The sequence below is a fragment of the Diplotaxodon limnothrissa genome, linkage group LG3 (genome assembly GCF_057381915.1).
Source record: "Diplotaxodon limnothrissa isolate DT_005_m linkage group LG3, D_limnothrissa_male_GT1.1, whole genome shotgun sequence".
NCBI classification, from domain to species: Eukaryota; Metazoa; Chordata; class Actinopteri; order Cichliformes; family Cichlidae; genus Diplotaxodon; species Diplotaxodon limnothrissa.
In genome coordinates, this window is record NC_140598.1 from 12,259,057 (window position 1) to 12,278,834 (window position 19,778).

A 19,778-nucleotide genomic window follows, 5' to 3' on the forward strand; every position below is an offset into this window, starting at 1 on the left:
ATCCAGCAAATATCAGTCAAACTCAACACAAAAGGAAACATAACAATGGTTCAAATTGTTTGGACCGGTGATCCAAATCAACTGGCGTTGGTCAAACAGATGTGTGGTAGACTTACTTTGAAGAAGCTGCTACCGACAAACCAGCAAATAAACACCAAATATTTCATCTGTGACGTTTGTGAGGTTTCCTCAAACACACTCCGTCAGTCTTGTTGCTGTTGAACGACAAACTATTTAAAAATGTCGCGGGTTTACCTGGTCATATTCTCATTCACGGGGCGCTCGCCAAAACAAAAGCAAACCATTAACACCACGCCGATGCTGTTCACAGGACAGCAAGAGTAACGATCAGGAGCATCTGGTCTTCGTTATCGTTCCCCTCGTGCGTGTTATTACTGCGATTTCAGCGTTTTCGCTTCACAACTAAAGTGTGCAGTTTACTTTGTGTGCACTCAAATGGAGTCAAGCCAGTTAGCGCCACCTGTGGTCAAGTGCCATAGCCTACAGCCAGATTAACTTGTGACACACATCTGAGCCACGTTTGAATTCCTGTTTCATGCACAATACATTTGTAACTTTTCATTTTTTCTGTTTTTGTGTCTTGCAAATAAACCTTTAAACTGATTGAAATGACATTATGTATTTATTTTTGGCCTTTCACTACGGTGGCCCTGAGAGGCCAAACGGACTGCAACTTAAGAAAACACCAGCAATAACAAAAACGCTGCAAAAGCACAAAAAACACAACTGAAATAGGAAAAAAGAAAACCGAAGTGTTTCTGGGGAGACAATAGTAATTAGTAACAAACAGAGCCAGTGTGACTAAGTGGAGCTTGTGAGAGTGAGTGGATTGAAGAAAGTGAGGGACTCAGATGTGTCAGTTGGTTTGTCTTTGTTTTTGAGTGTGGAGGAGAGTTAGATTGGGTTGGTTTTAAAGCTAAGCCAAATCACAACAACAGTCGCCTCAAGGCGCTTTATATTGTACAGTTTAATTTCCAAAACTTGCATATGATCTTCAGTTTGCAGCTGGACTATCACATAGCAGCTGGAGCAGTCTCAAATAGAGGCCAGTCCACTGCTGCCACCTGTGGCCAAGTGCCATAGCCTACTACACTCAACAAAAATATAAACGCAACACCTTTGTTACTGCTCCCATTCCCCAAGGGATGGACGTAGAGACCTAAAATTCATTCCAGATACACAATATAACCATCCCTCCCAAACAGTGGTCACAAATTAGTTCAAATGTGTGGTAGTGGGCACATCTGCTATATTGAGATAATCCATCCCACCTCACAGGTGTGCCACATCAGTCTGCACTTTCATTCATGACTTCAACAGGTTGAAATGAGCTTTGAAGAAACATTCAGTGAAACAAAGCTTTCATCACAGGATTCATGTGAGCAGCAGGGCCCTATTTCAGGAAGCCGGTTTAGAAAACTCAGAGTGAAAAACGATACTCAGGGTTGAGTAACCCCGAACTGTCCAACTCGGAATATTCGGTTTCAGAAAGGCTGATAACAATTAGTTCAATCAACGCGGAGTTGCTTTAACCCCAAGTGAAGCGCCCGGACGAGGATACATAAAGCCCTGATAAGCGGAGCACAGATTAAGCGAGTCACCATGGAGACGGAGGGAAAGAAGGCGCGGTCAATGTATTTCACAGCGCTTGAGGCCGAAATTCTGATGGCAGCATATGCTGATAACATGCAAATTCCGCGGAAAAAAGTAACACAGCCACAGCTGCAAAAGAAAGGGAGCATGCATGGCAAAACATAGCCGACAGAGTCAATGCGTGAGTGTTAATATAAACATTGATCTAGGGATTTCCACCCATTTAACACGTTATTTTATCATATGTTATTTTATTTGTTATGTTATACATTTTATTTTGTGACGTGATGTGAGCGCAGGTGCAACCCAACAGGCCCCAAACGTTCCTGGCAGCAAGTAAAAATGAAATATAAAAATATAGTCCAAACAGGTAAGGTGTAATTGTATTATGAGCCATAGTGCTTGGTCTGTTTGTCCGATGTAAATCAATTGCAGTTAGAGGCTACATTAATTTTCTTTCTATAAGCACTTATTGAAATTATCTGAGCACATTACAAGTACATATTTGCTTACTCTGTATGCTCAAATGTGGCCAACAGAAAAAAAGCGGAGGCCCGAAAAACAGGTGGGGGTCCTCCACCACCACCACTCACAGAGGCTGAGCAGTTGGCCCTCAGCCAAAACAGTGGGCGCCCTGTGGCCGAAGGCATCTCTGCGGGGACATCCTCTGAGTCAATAACCCCGCAAGACACAAGTGCCTACATAGGGGGTAAATTCAAAATAATACATGATGTGCATACATCCTTTCTTCACAGTCACCTTTGCAGTGCTACTCATTCATTTGATAAACTCTTTACCATAATGGAGTATTTTGTAGTGAAGTTATTTTCCTACTGATTTTGCCTTCCCTCAGTCTTGGTTGTCTTTGAGAGCATAATGACAATGAAGTGTAAGGTGCTTGGTATGTTTGTTAATTGCCATTTGGTCCCTTGTAAGTTATAAGTGACCTGTATAAACCTCATATTCTATCAGTTGATGGTGATGGTGTACTGCATCTGGTGCAGCCTCCTGTTGAGCCAGACCAACATGCAGTTGTGAGTAATACTCCACAGATTATATGAGTTTACAGTAGAACAGCAATGTTGTTAATTTCTTTACTACAGGAAAATAATGAAGAAACATTGACAGCTGTTACAGAGGAGGAAGCAACAGAGACACTTTATGAGGTTTACATCTTGTAATACTTTGTGTACAGGAAATACAGGCGACCAATAAAGCCAGTTGAACAAAAAATCTGTTTATTCTTCTTTCAACATGTTGAGGTGATGGGTCAAAGGAAATGATTGTGACATATGGTGTCTCTGACTGCTCTTCCATCTTGTATGTCCGTGGGAGGGTCAGGATGTTCATGGTTTGGATCACTGCTGATGTTTGGTTCAGAAGGACAGTGTTCTCCTCTAATTGTGGCAATGTTGTGAAGAATCACACATGCCACAATAATGTCACATGCCCTTTCTGGGGTGACCCTGAGTCTTTGCAGGCACTGGAACCGGGCCTTAAGCATTCCGATAGTCATTTCAATTCTGGCTCTTGTCCTGCAATTAGCCAGATTATATCGCTGCTGTGGGCCCGGTTCAGGGTCAGGGTAAGGGGTAAGCAAATAGGGTAAACATGGATACCCCCTATCACCAAGCAAGTAGCCAGTGAACTCTCCTAAGACAGAAGGATACACTTCAGTTCAAATGTCCCTGAAGCAATTGGTCTTTATATATTTTATAGTATTCTCAACTCACCATGTCCAAATTTTGTGCTCAGTGTACATTCACGGAATATTTGTGAGTCATGGACAGAGCCTGGCCACTTGGCTTCCACATTTGTGATAATGTTGGCAGCATCACATATGATCTTCACAGTGCAGAGAACACAAATTAGCATCCATTACTATAATGAAATAATTTGTTAGTTTGAAATGCTACAGGGAACTATGTACCTGCACATTAATGCTGTGGAAAGACTTCCTGTTCACATAGTCTCCTTCATTTACTGAAGGAGCAATGATTGGAATGTGAGTGCCATCTGTACAGCCAATCACGCCTGGGAACCGTGAGAATAAATGTAAAATTTAAGTAGTAGTTCAAGTATCACCACATCATGAATTAAGTTTTGTTCATCCTGCTACCTGCAATTTTGTGGAATCCCTCTTTGATAAATCTTGTGGGTCTATGACCGGGGAACACCACAAACGAGTACAGGAGACGTTTCAGTGCAACTGTAACATTCCTGACTGCCCGACAGACGGTAGCCTTGGAAACGTGCTCAGCGTCACCAATATTATACAGAAAGCTCCCGTTTGCAAAAAAACCGAAGTGCGATACAAATAATATGTACAGAACTGAGAGGATGTCCGCGATGTGTCACATGAGCAATATTAGGCCTGAGGATGTTATTCAAATAAATTGTAGATTGTGCTGAAAAACGGTAACGTTCGCACAGAAAATCATCAGGAAATGATAAAATGTCCAAACGCGCTCTAATCACTCTCCGGAGAGCTCTGCGGAGAATTTGGGCTTCAACATCTACTGGCTCTTCAAGGAAGGGGCACGCCATGTCTGACACTTCCTACAGTCAGGTTTCCGACAAAGAGGCGGAGAAAGTCAGGGTTAGTTGAAGTAAACCTGCTAGGGGGCAGGTTAGCTTCACGGAGTGTGTCGTCATAGTAACTCACTCAGAATTAATCTAAACTCGCTTTGTGAAACCAAAAACCCAGAGTTTTTGTTAACTCAGGGTATACTTACTCAGAGTTTGCACTAAACTGGCTTTCTGAAACAGGGCCCAGATGAACTTTGTACCAACAACATCTTCAATAACAGAGTCTGAAGGAAGCTCAGTTGTTGATGCTGCTCACTGATTGGACGCTTGATTTCAAATGTCTGCCTCCGCCTCTGCTGCACAGGTGAAGGTAGAAAGTGTGACTGGATCTATAGACTGGAAACAGAGAAACATGCTGAACATTTGAAGCTTTGCAGCAGAAATGTTCATGTTACAAATACAGCAGAGCTGATCTGGGATCAGTGTGTTCACACCTGCAGCTACAACAAGGTTTCATGTCTCCACACGTCAGCATGTGAACTTTACTCTGACTCAGTCTGAGCAGTCAGACGGCATATTTTTAAAGTTAATACATCAGCACACACAGAGCTGAGCCCCTCCCACCTGTGAGCTTCAGGTGGAGTCCCGCCTCCTTCCTGGAAGAAGCTCACCTGTGTGTCCGTGTTTAGTGTCCAGGTGTGGAGCGGAGCTTGTTGGTGTGTGAAGAAACTGTAAGTTTGCTTTGTTTCCTCCTTTAACGATTTGTCTTTGTATTCATGGAAACAGCACAAGCTAAAAAAAAGTCACAAGTTAGTCTTTTACCTACATGTAGTTGATAGTTTCTAGATTCTCATGTCTGACTCTGCTTTAAAATACTGCGTCATAAAATGTCCGCTTTGTTCACACCATAAACGGGTTTGACAGGTTTTACATTTCGAAAATAAACTCACTGCATTTTGGTTAATGACAAAAACTATTTAAAGATAAATGCATTTAAACGATCAATTTTTTAAAAATATTTTTTTAATAAAAGTCACAAGTTTCTGGTTAGGCATAGTATTTATACTATATTCCGACTTTTAAAATAATACAATACTTATTTAAAGTCATTGGTTTTTGCAAAGTGCCGGGTTACAAATGTTATTCAGTCTCTATCTGTGAAATAATCTGTGAATAAAGGAACATGAACATGAACACTTCTGAGAAAATTATTTTTTTGTCCAACTATTTACAGGGGCTTGAGTATAAAAGCTGAGAGTCTTTAAGCTCTTCTTAGCTGAAAAAACTGTAACATAAATATGTTTTTGCTGAGCAGCAAGTAAAACTGCCCTATTGCCTAAAAGTAAATCCCTGATGCCAATTGTAAGGTTAATATTGTTGATTGTCATTTATGCTTAGAAATATTTACTCATATATGCTTAGAGTTTTATAATCGATTGCATGATGATAGAGGTTTGATCCTTAGTAGTCTGTAAAGACTCTGTGTGCCTTCCAGAGTGCTCTGGCATGCACACACAACTTGGGATCATGAGAGAGGTCGTACCTTCTTTTATTGTTTTATGCCTTAACCTAGTCTTGTCTCCTCTGAGCTCAGTTTCTGAAGGCCTCTCATATTAAAATAAATAAAAAAATATAATGAGAAAATAAGAATTAAGAATATATATTTAAATCCCAACAATAGCTGGACTGCAGGTTTAGGGAAGTTGTTTATGGGGTCACATCTTGACCCCCACACATACAAACACAGTATGAGTTTTGTCCAGTTCTCTCCCTCATGCACGAGAAACTCAAAGAGCTCTGCCTGGTGTTCAAAGCTTTTTGCTGTTGTAGTTGAATTGTCTCTGTTCCAGCGAGGGGTTGTGCGAGGCAGACCCATCACCAATCATCATCTTTATGCTGGCATTATGTCCTGTTTATGCTCTTAGTAAAGTATGTTTGAAAAGAAAACGAAGTCAAGTCATGCAGAAGGTTGAAAAGTGGTTGAAAAATTCATGTTGAAAAAATAAATGCACTTTATTGATAATCCACAAGTTGCAGACTTAAAAAAATATCATTGCATTTTTAATAAAAGTTGAAACTGCTCAGTGAAAAAAGGGAGATATAAGATACATTTAACTCTGACAAGACAAAGATAAACAGCTACAAATTAATTTGAAAATCTCCTCCCACTTCTCACCTGTCCTACAGTTTGTTTGTTTTTTATGTCATAACACAAGCATTAGCAAAAACATGATCCGAGCAAATAATTTCATTTCATGGGTAAAATTAAATTCCTTGCACATAAATGCAATAACTCAGCAGCCGTGCTCACAAAGAAGCCATTCAACCTACAACACAGTCTTGGAGGCGGAGCCCAAAGAGCAGCTAGCAGTTACAGTATGAACTCTCTGTAAGCAGTCAGCTTGGTCCTGGGCACTGTTACTGAAATGAAAGCTGCGTCTCAGATGGATGTTAGTCCAACACATCAGACACGACCTCTGCAGCTCTCAGTTGATGTGCACATGAATGATTTGTGTTTCCTCTGCAGGTGAAGGTAGAAAGTGTGTGTGAGCTGATGTGAATTGAGCAGCATGGATCCGTGTGAGGACAGAGAGGAGGGAGTCCCTCCCTCTAAAAGCACTCTGTGTGGGGAACATGAGAGCCAGACCAAAGCTCAGAGGTGAGATGACCATCTCTTTTTTTTTTTTTTTTTTTTTTTGTCTGTCCCATTTGGTTCTTTAGCCATCAGAATTGTTGTCTGAAGACCAACAAGGATACCCAATGGATTTACTTTGCCAAATCGTGGCATTGCCGTATTGGTCCATTTGGTCGATCTTTTTTTTTTATTATTTATTATATTTTATTTTCAGATGTTACAGACGGGACAGACATGAGTGAGGGATAGGAAGAAAGAAAGAGGAAGGAAAGGAAAAACAGAAGGGGAGAGGGACAGTGAGAAAGGGGGGGAGAAAAAAAAAATCTCCTGGATCACCTGTTGAGAGAAAAATAGAAAACAAGCAAAAAAAACAAAGCAACATACTAAACACAACACCATCGCATTAATCTAGCTAAGTGTAAACAGCAGTAAATACTAAATATTCAATGTTGTTGTGCAGCACGCAGGACAGATGTGCTTCGAAGTAGCGGCCAAGAAAGGTGTAATTTGGGTCTACGAGCAGTGAACACCCGTGTGTACACCTGTGTGGATCAGCATGCTTGTATTCCAAAGGTTTCTCCATGTAACGATCTGCTAGGGAGTGTGGGGGGGCCACAGCCCCGTCCTCCAGGGTGTGAAGCGGGTATGGAGGAGGTCAAACTCTCGACATCCAGAGGCCCCCAGAACACAAGAGACCATGGAAGACCAACAGAGGGGCAGCCGCGCCACTGTTCCAGTAAGAGCTGAGGAGAGTCCCAGATGAGGGCTCACTCAGCAGCCGCGGAGCAGAAGCCAGGGGGAGTTGCAGTGGTAAATGGTAAATGGCCTGTATTTATATAGCGCTTTACTAGTCCCTAAGGACCCCAAAGCGCTTTACATATCCAGTCATCCACCCATTCACACACACATTCGCACACTGGTGATGGCAAGCTACATTGTAACCACAGCCACCCTGGGGCGCACTGACAGAGGCGAGGCTGCCGGACACTGGCGCCACCGGGCCCTCTGACCACCACCAGTAGGCAACAGGTGAAGTGTCTTGCCCAAGGACACAACGACCGAGACTGTCCAAGCCGGGGCTCGAACCGGCAACCTTCCGATTACAAGGCGAACTCTTAACTCTTGAGCCACGATCGCCCCATAGTCACGTGGGGACACAGTGACGCGCCCATGAGCTCCGCTGGCCCCCAGCTGCACCTGAGTGACCGAGCCCCAGGCCGAGAGGCCCCGATAAGCGGCCGCCAAGGAGTGAGCCGGTGTGTACCTGGACGCCCACCCCCAGACACAAAGAACCACCAACGCACCGACACCTGAGGGAGTCCGCCACCGGCAGGGGAAGTGGTGGTGGGTGGAGATAGGCCTCCAAACCTTGGAGGGCCTGAGGTGTCCCCAGAGAGGTGGCGTCTGATACCCAACCTGACATATAGACACAGACATACAGGCACACACAGACACAAACATTCATTCCCACCCTCATGCTCTCATATGCACTTACTCCACACTCAACCAACGTGGAGACAGACATAAAGAGACGCTGTATACACGATCACACTCCCCAAGCGTACTCTACAAACCGGGTCTAGGTACCCTTGCCCCTGGAGGGGGGAACTGCACCCAGACCCAGGTGGTGTTACCCTTTTCCCTGCGGTGGGGAGAGGCAGACCGCCCCGACTCCGTAGCAGCAGGGAGGCCCCACACCCCAGACCGCAGTCGGACGGCCAACTCCTCCTATCCCTCCCGCTCCAGCAGGCCGCAGAGAACGGGGGTGGGAGAAGACTCCAAACCTCCCTCCACCCGCTCATTGTAGTGTTGATGCATGTGTGTTCTAAGGTGCAATTAAAACCCAGGAGGGCATGGAGCTACCTGCCAAGGAGCAGCAGGTAAGCGCATAGTCCCTCCTGATAGCCCTTAATGTCTAAGTGTATTTAAAATTGAGAGGTGGGCAACGACGCCAGGGGTGAGGTGTACACCCTGATGGTAATTTGGACTCCGTGATTGTTCCCACCCCAAAGATCCTAAATGTATGTGTAATGAGAGTGTGAATAATGTGAATGTCTAAGTTGTGGGATAAAATTGAGGCAGAGGCAGCCAGACAAAAGACTGTTATGTGACAAAGAGTAAGTACATTATTTTTATGAGATTGTTCATCATGTCTTTAATTTAATATTTCCAGTTTTTCCTTCCTGTCTCATGAAGCTGTTACATTTATTGTTTTTCTTTTAGGATCAATAAGAGGCCAGAATCTCCTGGACCTGAACCCAGCTGTGTTTCCTTAAAGAGCAACATGTCGAAGGATGTTGTTATAGACTTTAAAGGCTGTTCTTCTGCTGCTGAGAGGTAATGTGTGTCTAGATGTTGTTCCTGACTCTGTATTTTTGAATAAATCCTCATGTTTAATATCAGCTCAGCTCTTTTTCACACATTTCTATGTTGGTGTGTGAAGCGGTGTGTGTTGGAGTGTTTCCACAAACACAGCAGTCAGAGTGGAAAGAGTGGATGTTGTAGGAGGTGTTTGTGTAGTGAAGAGGCTGAGTGTCTGTAGGACTCCAGCTGCTCCAGCAGGTGTCTCCTTTGTGCTTTGCTTCAAACACAGTGTAGGGAGGAGCTTCCACTCAGGTGTTTCAGGTGTTGCTGGATGGAGGAGGACAAATAGTTTTTCCCTTCAGTGACACTTCAGCAGCTCAATGTTCTGGGAGATGTTTGTCTTTATGAAGGTTTATGGATTCTTGTTCTTACTTTGGTGAAACTGAGCAATACATTTTCCATCTAACATTTAAAGTAAATTTCCAGGTGAATAAAAGATCTGCAGCTGCAGCCTCTGTGATGTTTCACAGTCTGAAAGTAACAGATTCAACCAGAGTTCAAACAAAGGCTTAATATACGTTTGATATAATGCCAACAAGTACAAATAGGTGTTCTTACAAGTCTTAATCACAGAGGTCTGATAAGTCTGGTGACTTTCACACTCAGCAATTTTGCTGCCTTTTATTTTATATTGGCCTTTTTAAAGCCCTTCAAAGTCTCCCACATTCATACAGAGCTTTTAACACCAAACTCCTTTACAGTCCTTCTCCTCTCACACACGATCACACGACTGATTTGTCTGCAGCAGCTGTGTTACTGCTAGTATTTTATTATGTGTGTAATCTCCTCATATTGTTCCTGTGGTTTAGTTTGACTTCCTTCTGCAAACTCAGCTGCTCTGTTGCTGATACACGTCTCCATGAATATGATTGATCAGATGCTGCCAACACCATGTGTTTCATGTGAACGCTCAGCTGAAACCCTGGGTTGACTTATCGAGTTAATAACAAGCTTCACGTGACTGTGAATGCTAAAGTGAATCCAGATAAAGGAAAGAGACCCTGCTAATGTTGGACTCACTTCTTAGTGTAGATCCCAGGAGGAAGTTCAACATAGCCATTCTTTGTGCTAGCTCGACCAAACCTGAGACCACAGTGCAGGATAATGATCATCATCTGTCTCTGTCAAGGACATTTAAACTCCACAAATAACAAACATAATTATATTTGATCTTTAAAAATAAGTTTTCACTTAAAAAAGCATGAGCACACTGGTGGATTACAGAAACATGAAAACTGGTTAACAGTAAAGTTAATTTAGACGTAAACAAAGTGTCAAACATACTGAAGTAGAAGGACTGATGTTTGTGTTAACCCTCACATGGGCTGTACAACATTATATAGGGAGACAAAAACAGAGATTATCGTAGCCATCGCTCTCTCGCATGGACGTGGCAGTCTTGCTGTCTGCTGCGAATCCTCCCCGTACCTCCGTGACCTCGTCTGGTATCTGCTCCCTCCTCTGTAAAAGACAGTAAAGGAAAACACGTCTCTGCCTAGTCTTGAAAATCTAATCTTATCATCCATTGTTCTTCTAGGGCCTCTTCTTCTTGTGGCCTCAGCTAACTGCTAATATTTACATGGCTAACATTGACATGTGTGCCAGCCAGGTTCACATTTATGATGAACTATGATTAATTAACTGATGTTGAAACTGGAGCTTTACTGACCTCTGAAATTCCTCCTAAAGTGTTATTCAGTGTTGTGACAGTCAGCTGCTTCAGCTGCTGCTGGGATGGGCTGTGGCAAAGAGAACAGAGAAAATCAAAATCAGAGTTTTTCTCTGAATTAAAAGCAAGGAAACAACAATATATTCTACATGGTGAAACTGATGGTTTCTGGTGTTTGGGTCTGTTTTTCTGTATTTATGCAGATAAAGTGTAAACTCAGATGAATTATACCATCAAATGTTAAAGGAAAATATCAGGATGAGTGTCTGTGAGCTGAGAAGGACGTGAAGCGAGCAGTTTATCCCAGAGCTGAAGCTGCTCTGTGTGCAGAGATGAGCTCAGATTCCTGCTGTGATTGATCAACAGTCACAGAAATGTAGACTTGTAGTTATTACTGCAGTATGGTCACAGCAGATACTGATAAACATGTATTATGAGGATGGATGATCAAGTTTCTCACTCTCTCCTTTAAATCTCAGTTTTTTTTTCTTCTTCACAGTTTATCTGTTAATTTATTAATGAATAACACTGAAAGAGTTTCTGTTATATTTCCCCTTGAACATCAGCTTATTAGGGCGGCATTAGGAAATAGCCCCCCTCCAAAGAATGAATAAATGAATGATGATAATAATAAAATGATTCAAAAGCAGAGCTCAGAGTGGTAGAATGGTCAAACATGGATCCACGGGTGGTTCAACTGCATTTGGTGACGTGACTAAAGCAAATCTTTCAAATAATCCCACCATCAACGGGATGTTGTCTCCTTTACTACGGTTACTTTACTTGGTCACCGTGTGAGTTTCTTTGAAATGAACCAAATTCTTTTATTTGTTGGTTGTTGCATATTTAACCTCTACAGTCAGGAAAGGAGGAGATGAGGCCTCAACAATGTTGGGTTGTAGCTGTGGTTCAGGTTAGAGTGAGTGTCCATGGAATAAATGTAAGTCAGTGAACTGGAAACATGACTGTGTTCAAACTTTGTTTTCCTTTTTATAATGAGTCTAATCAGAGGTGGACAGAAGTATCTCCACTTTGACATTTCTGTGTCACCATCAGAGCTTCTGCACAGTGTGGAGAAAGATCCAGAAGCAGAGCTGGACTGCAGACAGCCAGTCAGAGCAGCTGTGTACAAAGTAAGACTGAACATCTGTCTGCTGATGGACTCATTTCTGAAAACTGGACTCCTTGTGTTGTTCAGACATTGAAGAGTTTTCTTTCTCTTTAGTCTCATTGTTTTTCTTCCTTTCAGCAGATGTTGGTCTGCAGGAGGTTTTAGATGAACATAAGATCAGTCTGAGGAGGAGATGTGAACGTGTGACTGAAGGAAGTGATGAAACAGGAAGTAGAACCCTCCTCAACACCATCTACACTGAGCTCTACATCACAGAGGGACAGAGTGAAGAGGTTCATACCCAACATGAGGTGAGGCAGCTGGAGACAGCTTCCAAGATGGACGCCCTCCATGACGCTCCAATCAGGTGCCAGGACATCTTTAAAGCCTTACCTGACCAACAGAGACCCATCAGAGTGGTTCTGACCAACGGCGTGGCTGGTGTTGGAAAGACCTTCTCAGTGCAGAAGTTCACTCTGGACTGGGCAGAGGGCTTGGAGAACCAACATGTCAGTGTGGTGGTTCTGCTTTCATTCAGGGAGCTGAACCTGATCAGAGATGAGCAGTACAGTCTTCTGGAGCTGCTCCATGTTTTCCATCCAACATTACAGAAGGTCACAGCAGAGAAGCTGGCTGTCTCTCAGCTTTTGTTCATCTTTGACGGCCTGGATGAAAGCAGACTTTCATTGGATTTCACCAACAGGAAGCTGCTGTCTGATGTCACACAGAAGTCATCAGTCAGCCAGCTGCTGACAAACCTCATCAAGGGGAATCTGCTTCCCTCGGCTCTCGTCTGGATAACTTCCCGACCCGCAGCAGCCAATCAGATCCCTCCTACATGTGTTGACAGGCTAACAGAAGTACGAGGCTTCACTGACGCCCAGAAGGAGGAGTACTTCAGGAGGAGATTCAGTGATGAAGAGCTGTCCAGCAGAATCCTCTCCCACATGAAGACATCCAGGAGCCTCCACATCATGTGTAGTATCCCAGTCTTCTGCTGGATCACTGCTACAGTTCTGGAGCACATGTTGACTACAGAGCAGAGAGGAGAGCTGCCCAAGACCCTGACTGACATGTACTCACACTTCCTGCTGGTTCAGACAAAGAGGAAGAAGAAGAAATACCATGAGGGACGTGAGACGAGTCCACAGGAGCTGACAGAGGCTGACAGGGAAGTTCTTCTGAAGCTGGGGAGGCTGGCGTTTGAACATCTGGAGAAAGGAAACATCATGTTCTACCAAGAAGACCTGGAGCAGTGTGGTCTGGATGTGACAGAGGCCTCGGTGTACTCAGGAGTTTGTACAGAGATCTTCAAAAGAGAGTGTGTGATCTTCCAGAAACCAGTCTACTGCTTTGTTCATCTGAGCATTCAGGAGTTTCTGGCTGCTGTCTACATGTTCCACTGTCACACCGACAGGAAGACAAAGGTGCTGAAGAACTTCCTTAAATCAAAATCTTTGACCAAGATAATTTCCAGTGTTTTCGATGACGAAGATCTCCAATCACTTGATGTATTTCTGAGGAGAGTCATGGAGAAATCCCTCCAGAGTAAAAATGGCCACCTGGACCTGTTTGTTCGCTTCCTTCATGGCCTCTGTCTGGAGTCCAACCAGAGACTCTTAGTAGGTCTGCTGGGGCAGACAGAGATCAGTCCAGGAACCATCCAGAGAGTCATCAACAACCTGAAGAAGATGAACAGTGATGAAATCTCTCCTGACAGAAGCATCAACATCTTCCACTGTCTGACGGAGATGAACGACCTATCAGTACATCAGGAGATCCAAGAGTTCCTGAAGTCAGAGAACAGATCAGAGAAGGAACTCTCTGAGATCCAGTGCTCAGCTCTGGCCTTCATGCTGCAGATGTCAGAGGAGGTTCTGGATGAGTTGGACCTGCAGAAGTACAACACATCAGAGCGGGGACGACGGAGACTGATTCCAGCTGTGAGGAACTGCAGAAAGGCTCGGTGAGTCCAGATGTGATCATTAACATCATTGATCAGTGTAGGTTAGTAGTTTAATGTTGAAAATAAAATCAGATTGTAACCACAAAGTGTTTGTGTCCGTACGCTGCAACCTTCCACACCATTCCTTTATTGTACAGACTCAGCAGCATCTCCATGGATCCCAAATCCAAGAGTGGAGAACAGATTTGAAGTGTGTCACATCCATGCAGTCACAGCTGTTTCCACAATGTTTCCACTGATATTAATCCTGTTCAATGACACGTTTCATATCAGTGAATATGTTCTTTAGGACGTCCACTGACATGTTTAAGTGTCCTGCTGGAAATCACTCAAATCATCCATGAAATCCATGAAAAATCCTTTTAGTGTTTCTAACTTCACTCTCTGTCCTCTCTCTCTCTCCATCCTCCTCACTGCTTCTTTCACTGATAATCACACAAACATCGTATTCAGCTACAAAATAACACAATAATATCATCTGATGATCATTATTATAAGAGCAGGATCCATATTTGATATCAGAGTAACACACTGCTTGGTTATGTGCAGTCATCATCAGTGACTGTGGGTCAAACAGAAGCTCTCTGATTGGTTGCTGACCTTGGTCACCTGTCCACTCTCACCTGTTTGTGTTTGCTCTCTCTTTGCTGTCTCCATCCTCTCTCTCCTTTCTCTCCCTCTCTGTCTTTGTACGTCACTCAGGTCCAATGGAAACAGTGACATTTACAAACCAATCAAAGACAAACTGATCCATGTCAGGTTATAACAATATTCAAAGTGAATACAGGCTGCTGCTGGACACAGACAGGTAACATCATTTTGACTTGCTGTGACCTGGATCTGGACTCATAAACACTGAAGCCCTGAACAGGAATACAAATCATTTTCTGCCAACTAGCGACACACCAGAAGATAATGGCTCAAAAAATTCACATGAGCCAATCATTTCTGTGTTTAGTTCCCCTGAAATCAGATCTGATATCAGCAGCTCTGAGTTCATTCATCATTATTGTCCAGTGATGAGATTTCTGCTCCGTTTGGTAACAGTCAGCAGGTTTTTCCTGCGTGTGGACGTGAACAGTCGTACCTGACAGCAGGTAGCAAACAGAGATCATCTTTCCAGCTGGAACTCTTCACTGAGCTGAACTCATTCAAAATGTTCTGGAGTCAAAACAGGAAACAGTCCAAATGTGTGTCTTCACTCTGACTCTGGATCAGATCTCAGTGCCAGACTGTGGATATTATGGAAGCCTAAATGTGACACCATCTTCCTTCTTCATCTGCAGATTAAAGCCAAACAAAGATTCTCATTAAAAGTCTGCAGGTCTGAGAGAGACTCAATCGTTGTGTCATGTCAAACACAGTAAGAGGAGCTGAAGCACAGATGTGAAGAGCAAATTCATCAGATTATGACCTCACTCTGTTTTGTCTTCATATACATTCAGTCTGTGTTTATAATGCAGATTTTCTGCTTTTTTAATAACACATTTCATATTTTCTATCATCACAGACTGACTCGGTGTGGACTCTCAGAGTCTCACTGTGAAGTTGTGGCCTCAGCTCTGAAGTCCAACCCCTCCCATCTGACAGAGCTGGACATGAGTGGAAATGATGATGTCAAGGACTCCGGGATGAAGCTTCTGTGTGCTGGACTGGAGAGTCCAAACTGTGGACTGGAGACTCTGAGGTGAGTTCACTGACTGCGGCTGTTGTTGTTTTTCTATATTTCAGGTCTTTGATTGATGTTTGAAACTTTCTTTAGTTCCTAAATGTTCATGATGTGTCTGAAGACAAATGTGAAGAAGTTTGAGCGCTTTCAGAAATGTTGTCTTTCCAAACGACTGAACAACAGTTTTTCCTTTTGGCTCCAAACAGAAGTGACAGACTTGAGCAGGGTTCATTTAAAGGCTGACAGAAGTGGAGTGGTGACGGGGAGATGTTTGACAGGACAGTGTTTCAGCCTCCACAGGTTCATGTTGTGCTCCATCAGTCAGTGAAGATGAAGTCAGTGCTGATGAGGCTGTAGAGTGTGTGAGGGATGTGAATGAGGATGATGAAGATCTGATGATAGCAGATAAAAACAGGCTGCAGAGACTTTGAGCCATACAGGGCACACAGTGTGTGTACAGAACAGCTGAAATCATTATGGAGGTCTCACTGGAATATGGAAGCATCACAGTACAGCTTCAGTGAAGCATTAAAGTCTCTGATATGAGATGAGAAATGAAGCAGCCAGAGCTTTTTCATGAGTGGAAATCCACTGTGACTGTGAGCTGCTGCTACAGCCTCCAGATTAGCCAGCAGCTCATCCTGCTCAACATTTTCTCACCAACTTTAATGGAAGTGTGATGTTTTCAGCTGGAGTGATGGTCAGGGTGGCCTCCCTCTCCTCTTCTTCTCCTCTTCCTCTTTCATTTGTAAAGCCACTTCTGCTGCTTTCATTCATTTGGAAGTCCTGTAGCTGAGTTTGGGAGAGACTAACAGCCTCGGCAGCAGAGGGGAGAAAGGCTGTAACACCACCACTTTACTCTGTTCTACCTGTCACATCATTTTATCAGGAAACAAATATGCTCATGTTTTTACTATGTTTGTCTTGAAGATGTAAGAAGATCACATGGTGCTTTTTGTTATTGTGTTGGTTTGTTTCCTGTCTCTTGGATGGAGCCCAGCTGTGCGTGGCCCCTGGGCCTGTGGTCAGAGTGTGTGCTGGATAATCCGGCCCAGGATGAGGCCAAACTGGAATGGGATGAAATGTCTGTCACATAATTGAGCATAGTGTAGTTTCATTTCTGCACAATTTAAAAACAACCAAAACTTTGTTCTGTCTTTTCTATGTTATACTGTAGACTTTCTTTGATACTGTGTCCAAAAGGAGCAGCTTTTACTTTGAAGGGGAGCCGTCTCTGTTTCCTCTTCAGGTTGGATGATGGAAGCAAATGAGTGTGTGATGTTCTTTCAGTGTTGCACTTTGTAGACGCTCCCTGAGCACTGGTCTCACAGCCAGCTGCACATAGAGACCAGTGTTGTTAGTCCAGGTCAGAAGATGACTTGTTGGAATGAAAATGAGCTTGTAGTTTGTCTGCTTTAATAATGTGACTGGAAAAAGGTGTTGGACTTCAAATATGTCCATTTCTTTCACACTTCACCTTTAAAAGTGAAGCCTTGTGGTTCCTGGAAGGAAAAACACGACTTTTTCAAGTCTTTGTCCTGTTTTTATGATAAATGTACAACTTTAATGTGAAACATTCAGAGTTTTTTTTCTTGTTGTGTTTGTTTGAAGCTGCTTCCTGTTGGCTTCAGCTGTTTGGAGTTTCCATTTTCTAAACTTCTACATTCTGAACCTTCTTCAGCTCTGAACAGATGATGAAACACTGAATGATTTCAAGCTCACACTTTGTGTAATAAACATCTTTCATTCTTTATACAGATTGATGGACTGTGGTTTGTCAGAGATCAGCTGTGATTATCTGGCAGCAGCACTGAAGTCCAACCCCTCCCATCTGAGACAGCTGGACCTGAGCTACAACAAAAAGCTGCAGGATTCAGGAGTGAAGCATCTGTGTGGTTTCCTGGAGAGTCTTTGGTCCAGACTGGAACAACTGTGTGCCCAGTTTGAGCTCTCTTCAGTTCTGTGACCTGACAGAGCCAGAGGGGCCATCACATCACATTTAGAAGCTCCCCTAATGGAGCCACAACACATGTCCAATACTTAGTCTGTCTTGTTGGACCAACTTGAAGAAATGATTCAAGGACTTAGTCACAGAACAGAGATTCAAATCTCCAAAATCCAACTGGCTGCATCAGGACATATAGTCTGAAACTCTGCACAGTTTCCTGTTTGAAGCTGCTTCCTGTTGGCTTCAACTGTTTGGAGTTTCCATTTTCTAAACTTCTACATTCTGAACCTTCTTCAGCTCTGAACAGATGATGAAACACTGAATGATTTCAAGCTCACACTTTGTCTAATAAACTTACATCTTTCATTCTTTATACAGATTGATCGACTGTGGTTTGTCAGAGATCAGCTGTGATTATCTGGCAGCAGCACTGAAGTCCAACCCCTCCCATCTGAGAGAGCTGGACCTGTGGGGAAACAACCTGAAAGATCCAGATGTGAATCAGCTGTCTGATCTTAAGGAGAGTCCAGACTACAGACTGGAGTGGCTGCTGTAAGTAGAGTGATGGAGTGAGTGGGTGGTGCTGTCAGCAGTATTGTACTAAACACAGTCAGTATGAAACAAAGATCCAGTGTTTCCTGTAAAGCTGCAGCTTCTCAGTGAAGCTGTGAGAGGAGAATGGTGACAGGCTTCAGGATTGGACACAAACACTTCCTGTTTCTCACCTTTATGGTCACCATAGTAACAGCTGACACGCTCTGATCAAACAGTGTCAACAGCCAATCAGCTCTCTGAACAAAGCAGCACGCAGACCAATGACTGCATTCATTTCCAAGTTTAAAGCAGTGAAGAACACAGTCTGTAGGTGAGGAAGAATTTAGTGAGAGCAGATGTTTGGATGGAATTCCTCCAGTGAACAGCTGGAACCGTCCATCTGGATTGTTGGGCTTGTTGTTGGGGTTCCTACTGAGCTCAGAGTGGACACACCAAGGTACTTCTAATGAATGAAAGTCCAAACTCAAACTAGGAGGGAAAAACATTTTCATCAACTTCAATGAAAATCCAAAGATTAGAAAAAGTGAAGCAACAATGAGTCCTAGTACAGTCCCAGCACTGAAGTCCCTGCTGCTCTTTATACTGGATGTGCTGCATCACTGACTGACAGCTGATGAAGAGTCTCTGGAAACACTCGTTTATCTCCTCTGCTCTTCCTTCTTCTCTCTGCAGGTGGAGGTGATGATGGTAAACAGGACGGTGTGTGTGCTGAGAGAGGAGGAGCTGTGTCCTGATGATCCAGAGAGGTTGAAGCAGCAGCAGCTTGTGTGTAGAGACGCTCTGACTGGGCCATGTTACTGGGAGGTGGAGAGGAGAGCTTCATCCAGCAGTGACTGACAGAGGAATGAGAAGAAGTGCAGATGACTGTCAGTGCTGCAGAGTGAACTGCTCTGAGAACAGCTCCACTGTCAGACACAATGTAGAGTCCAGCATCATCCCTGTGTGTCCCTCTGGATCTGACAGAGGATCATCAGTGTATCTGGACTGCTCTGCTGCTGCTCTGTCCTTCTACAGTCTCTGCACAGTCTCTGTCTGACTCTGGCTTCAGACCCTCCTGGATCAAACTCACCTGGAAAGACTTTCAAACATCACTCAATAGATTTGAATACAGAATATATTTGATATATACTGTAGATGTACTGTAGAGTTGCAGTTTGTCACTTGTAAATACAGTCTGTGAGCAGCTGTGAGCTGAAAGATCTTTCTAGAAACACGAAATGTTTTCACTCTTCTGTTGCTTTTTCATATATTTCCACAACATTAATATTGATCCCACCTGTCTCACCTGTTTCATGCTTTTATACATAATAACAGGACACGTGTGATCTGAGCGCTGCTGTGGTTGCTGTGCTGCACGTCTTCATTTAGATAACAGAGATGTAACCCAGTGAGTTTACACGACTCAGTAATGCACTACAACATTGTTATTGTTAATTGTGATTCATCATTACTCTGTTAATCACTGAGTTGATCAAAAATAAATCAATAATAAAAGATAAATACTATAAATATAAGAATAAAACCCAAAGAGTATATTTAACACCCCTACTGGTTAGGCAGGAACAAGCCCCGCCTTCCCCTGGTCTGTACCGTCACGTGCTCAGACACAGAGAGAGACGGAGGTGCACGAGACCATCGCTGATTTTCACCGCCAAGCTTTTTGCTGGAAAATAACTATTAACTTGATAAATTGAGCAAATATCCAGAAGGGCAGGTTG

The 19,778-nt window shown here is 43.4% G+C and overlaps 2 protein-coding genes across 2 annotated transcripts in view; both read left to right on the plus strand.

Annotated features, from left to right (window-relative positions):
- The window catches only part of LOC146634549 (ribonuclease inhibitor-like), a gene marked incomplete at its 5' end in the record, with an annotated part of 78,537 nt that extends 60,476 nt beyond the window's left edge, over nt 1–18,061 (plus strand). Inside the window, 2 exons of the mRNA XM_085377881.1 lie at nt 17,316–17,489; nt 17,884–18,061. Coding sequence (XP_085234007.1) covers nt 17,316–17,489; nt 17,884–18,061 — 352 coding nt within the window. The remainder of the gene's footprint in view (nt 1–17,315; nt 17,490–17,883) is intronic.
- LOC146634554 (protein NLRC3-like) lies at nt 9,008–14,670 on the plus strand. Its single transcript, XM_085377510.1, has 4 exons — nt 9,008–9,115; nt 11,868–11,944; nt 12,061–13,888; nt 14,591–14,670. The coding sequence occupies exons 1-4, from the start codon at nt 9,063–9,065 to the stop codon at nt 14,652–14,654; spliced, it is 2,022 nt and encodes a 673-aa protein (XP_085233636.1). The 5' UTR covers nt 9,008–9,062; the 3' UTR covers nt 14,655–14,670.
- Nucleotides 18,062–19,778: the final 1,717 nt, after the last annotated feature.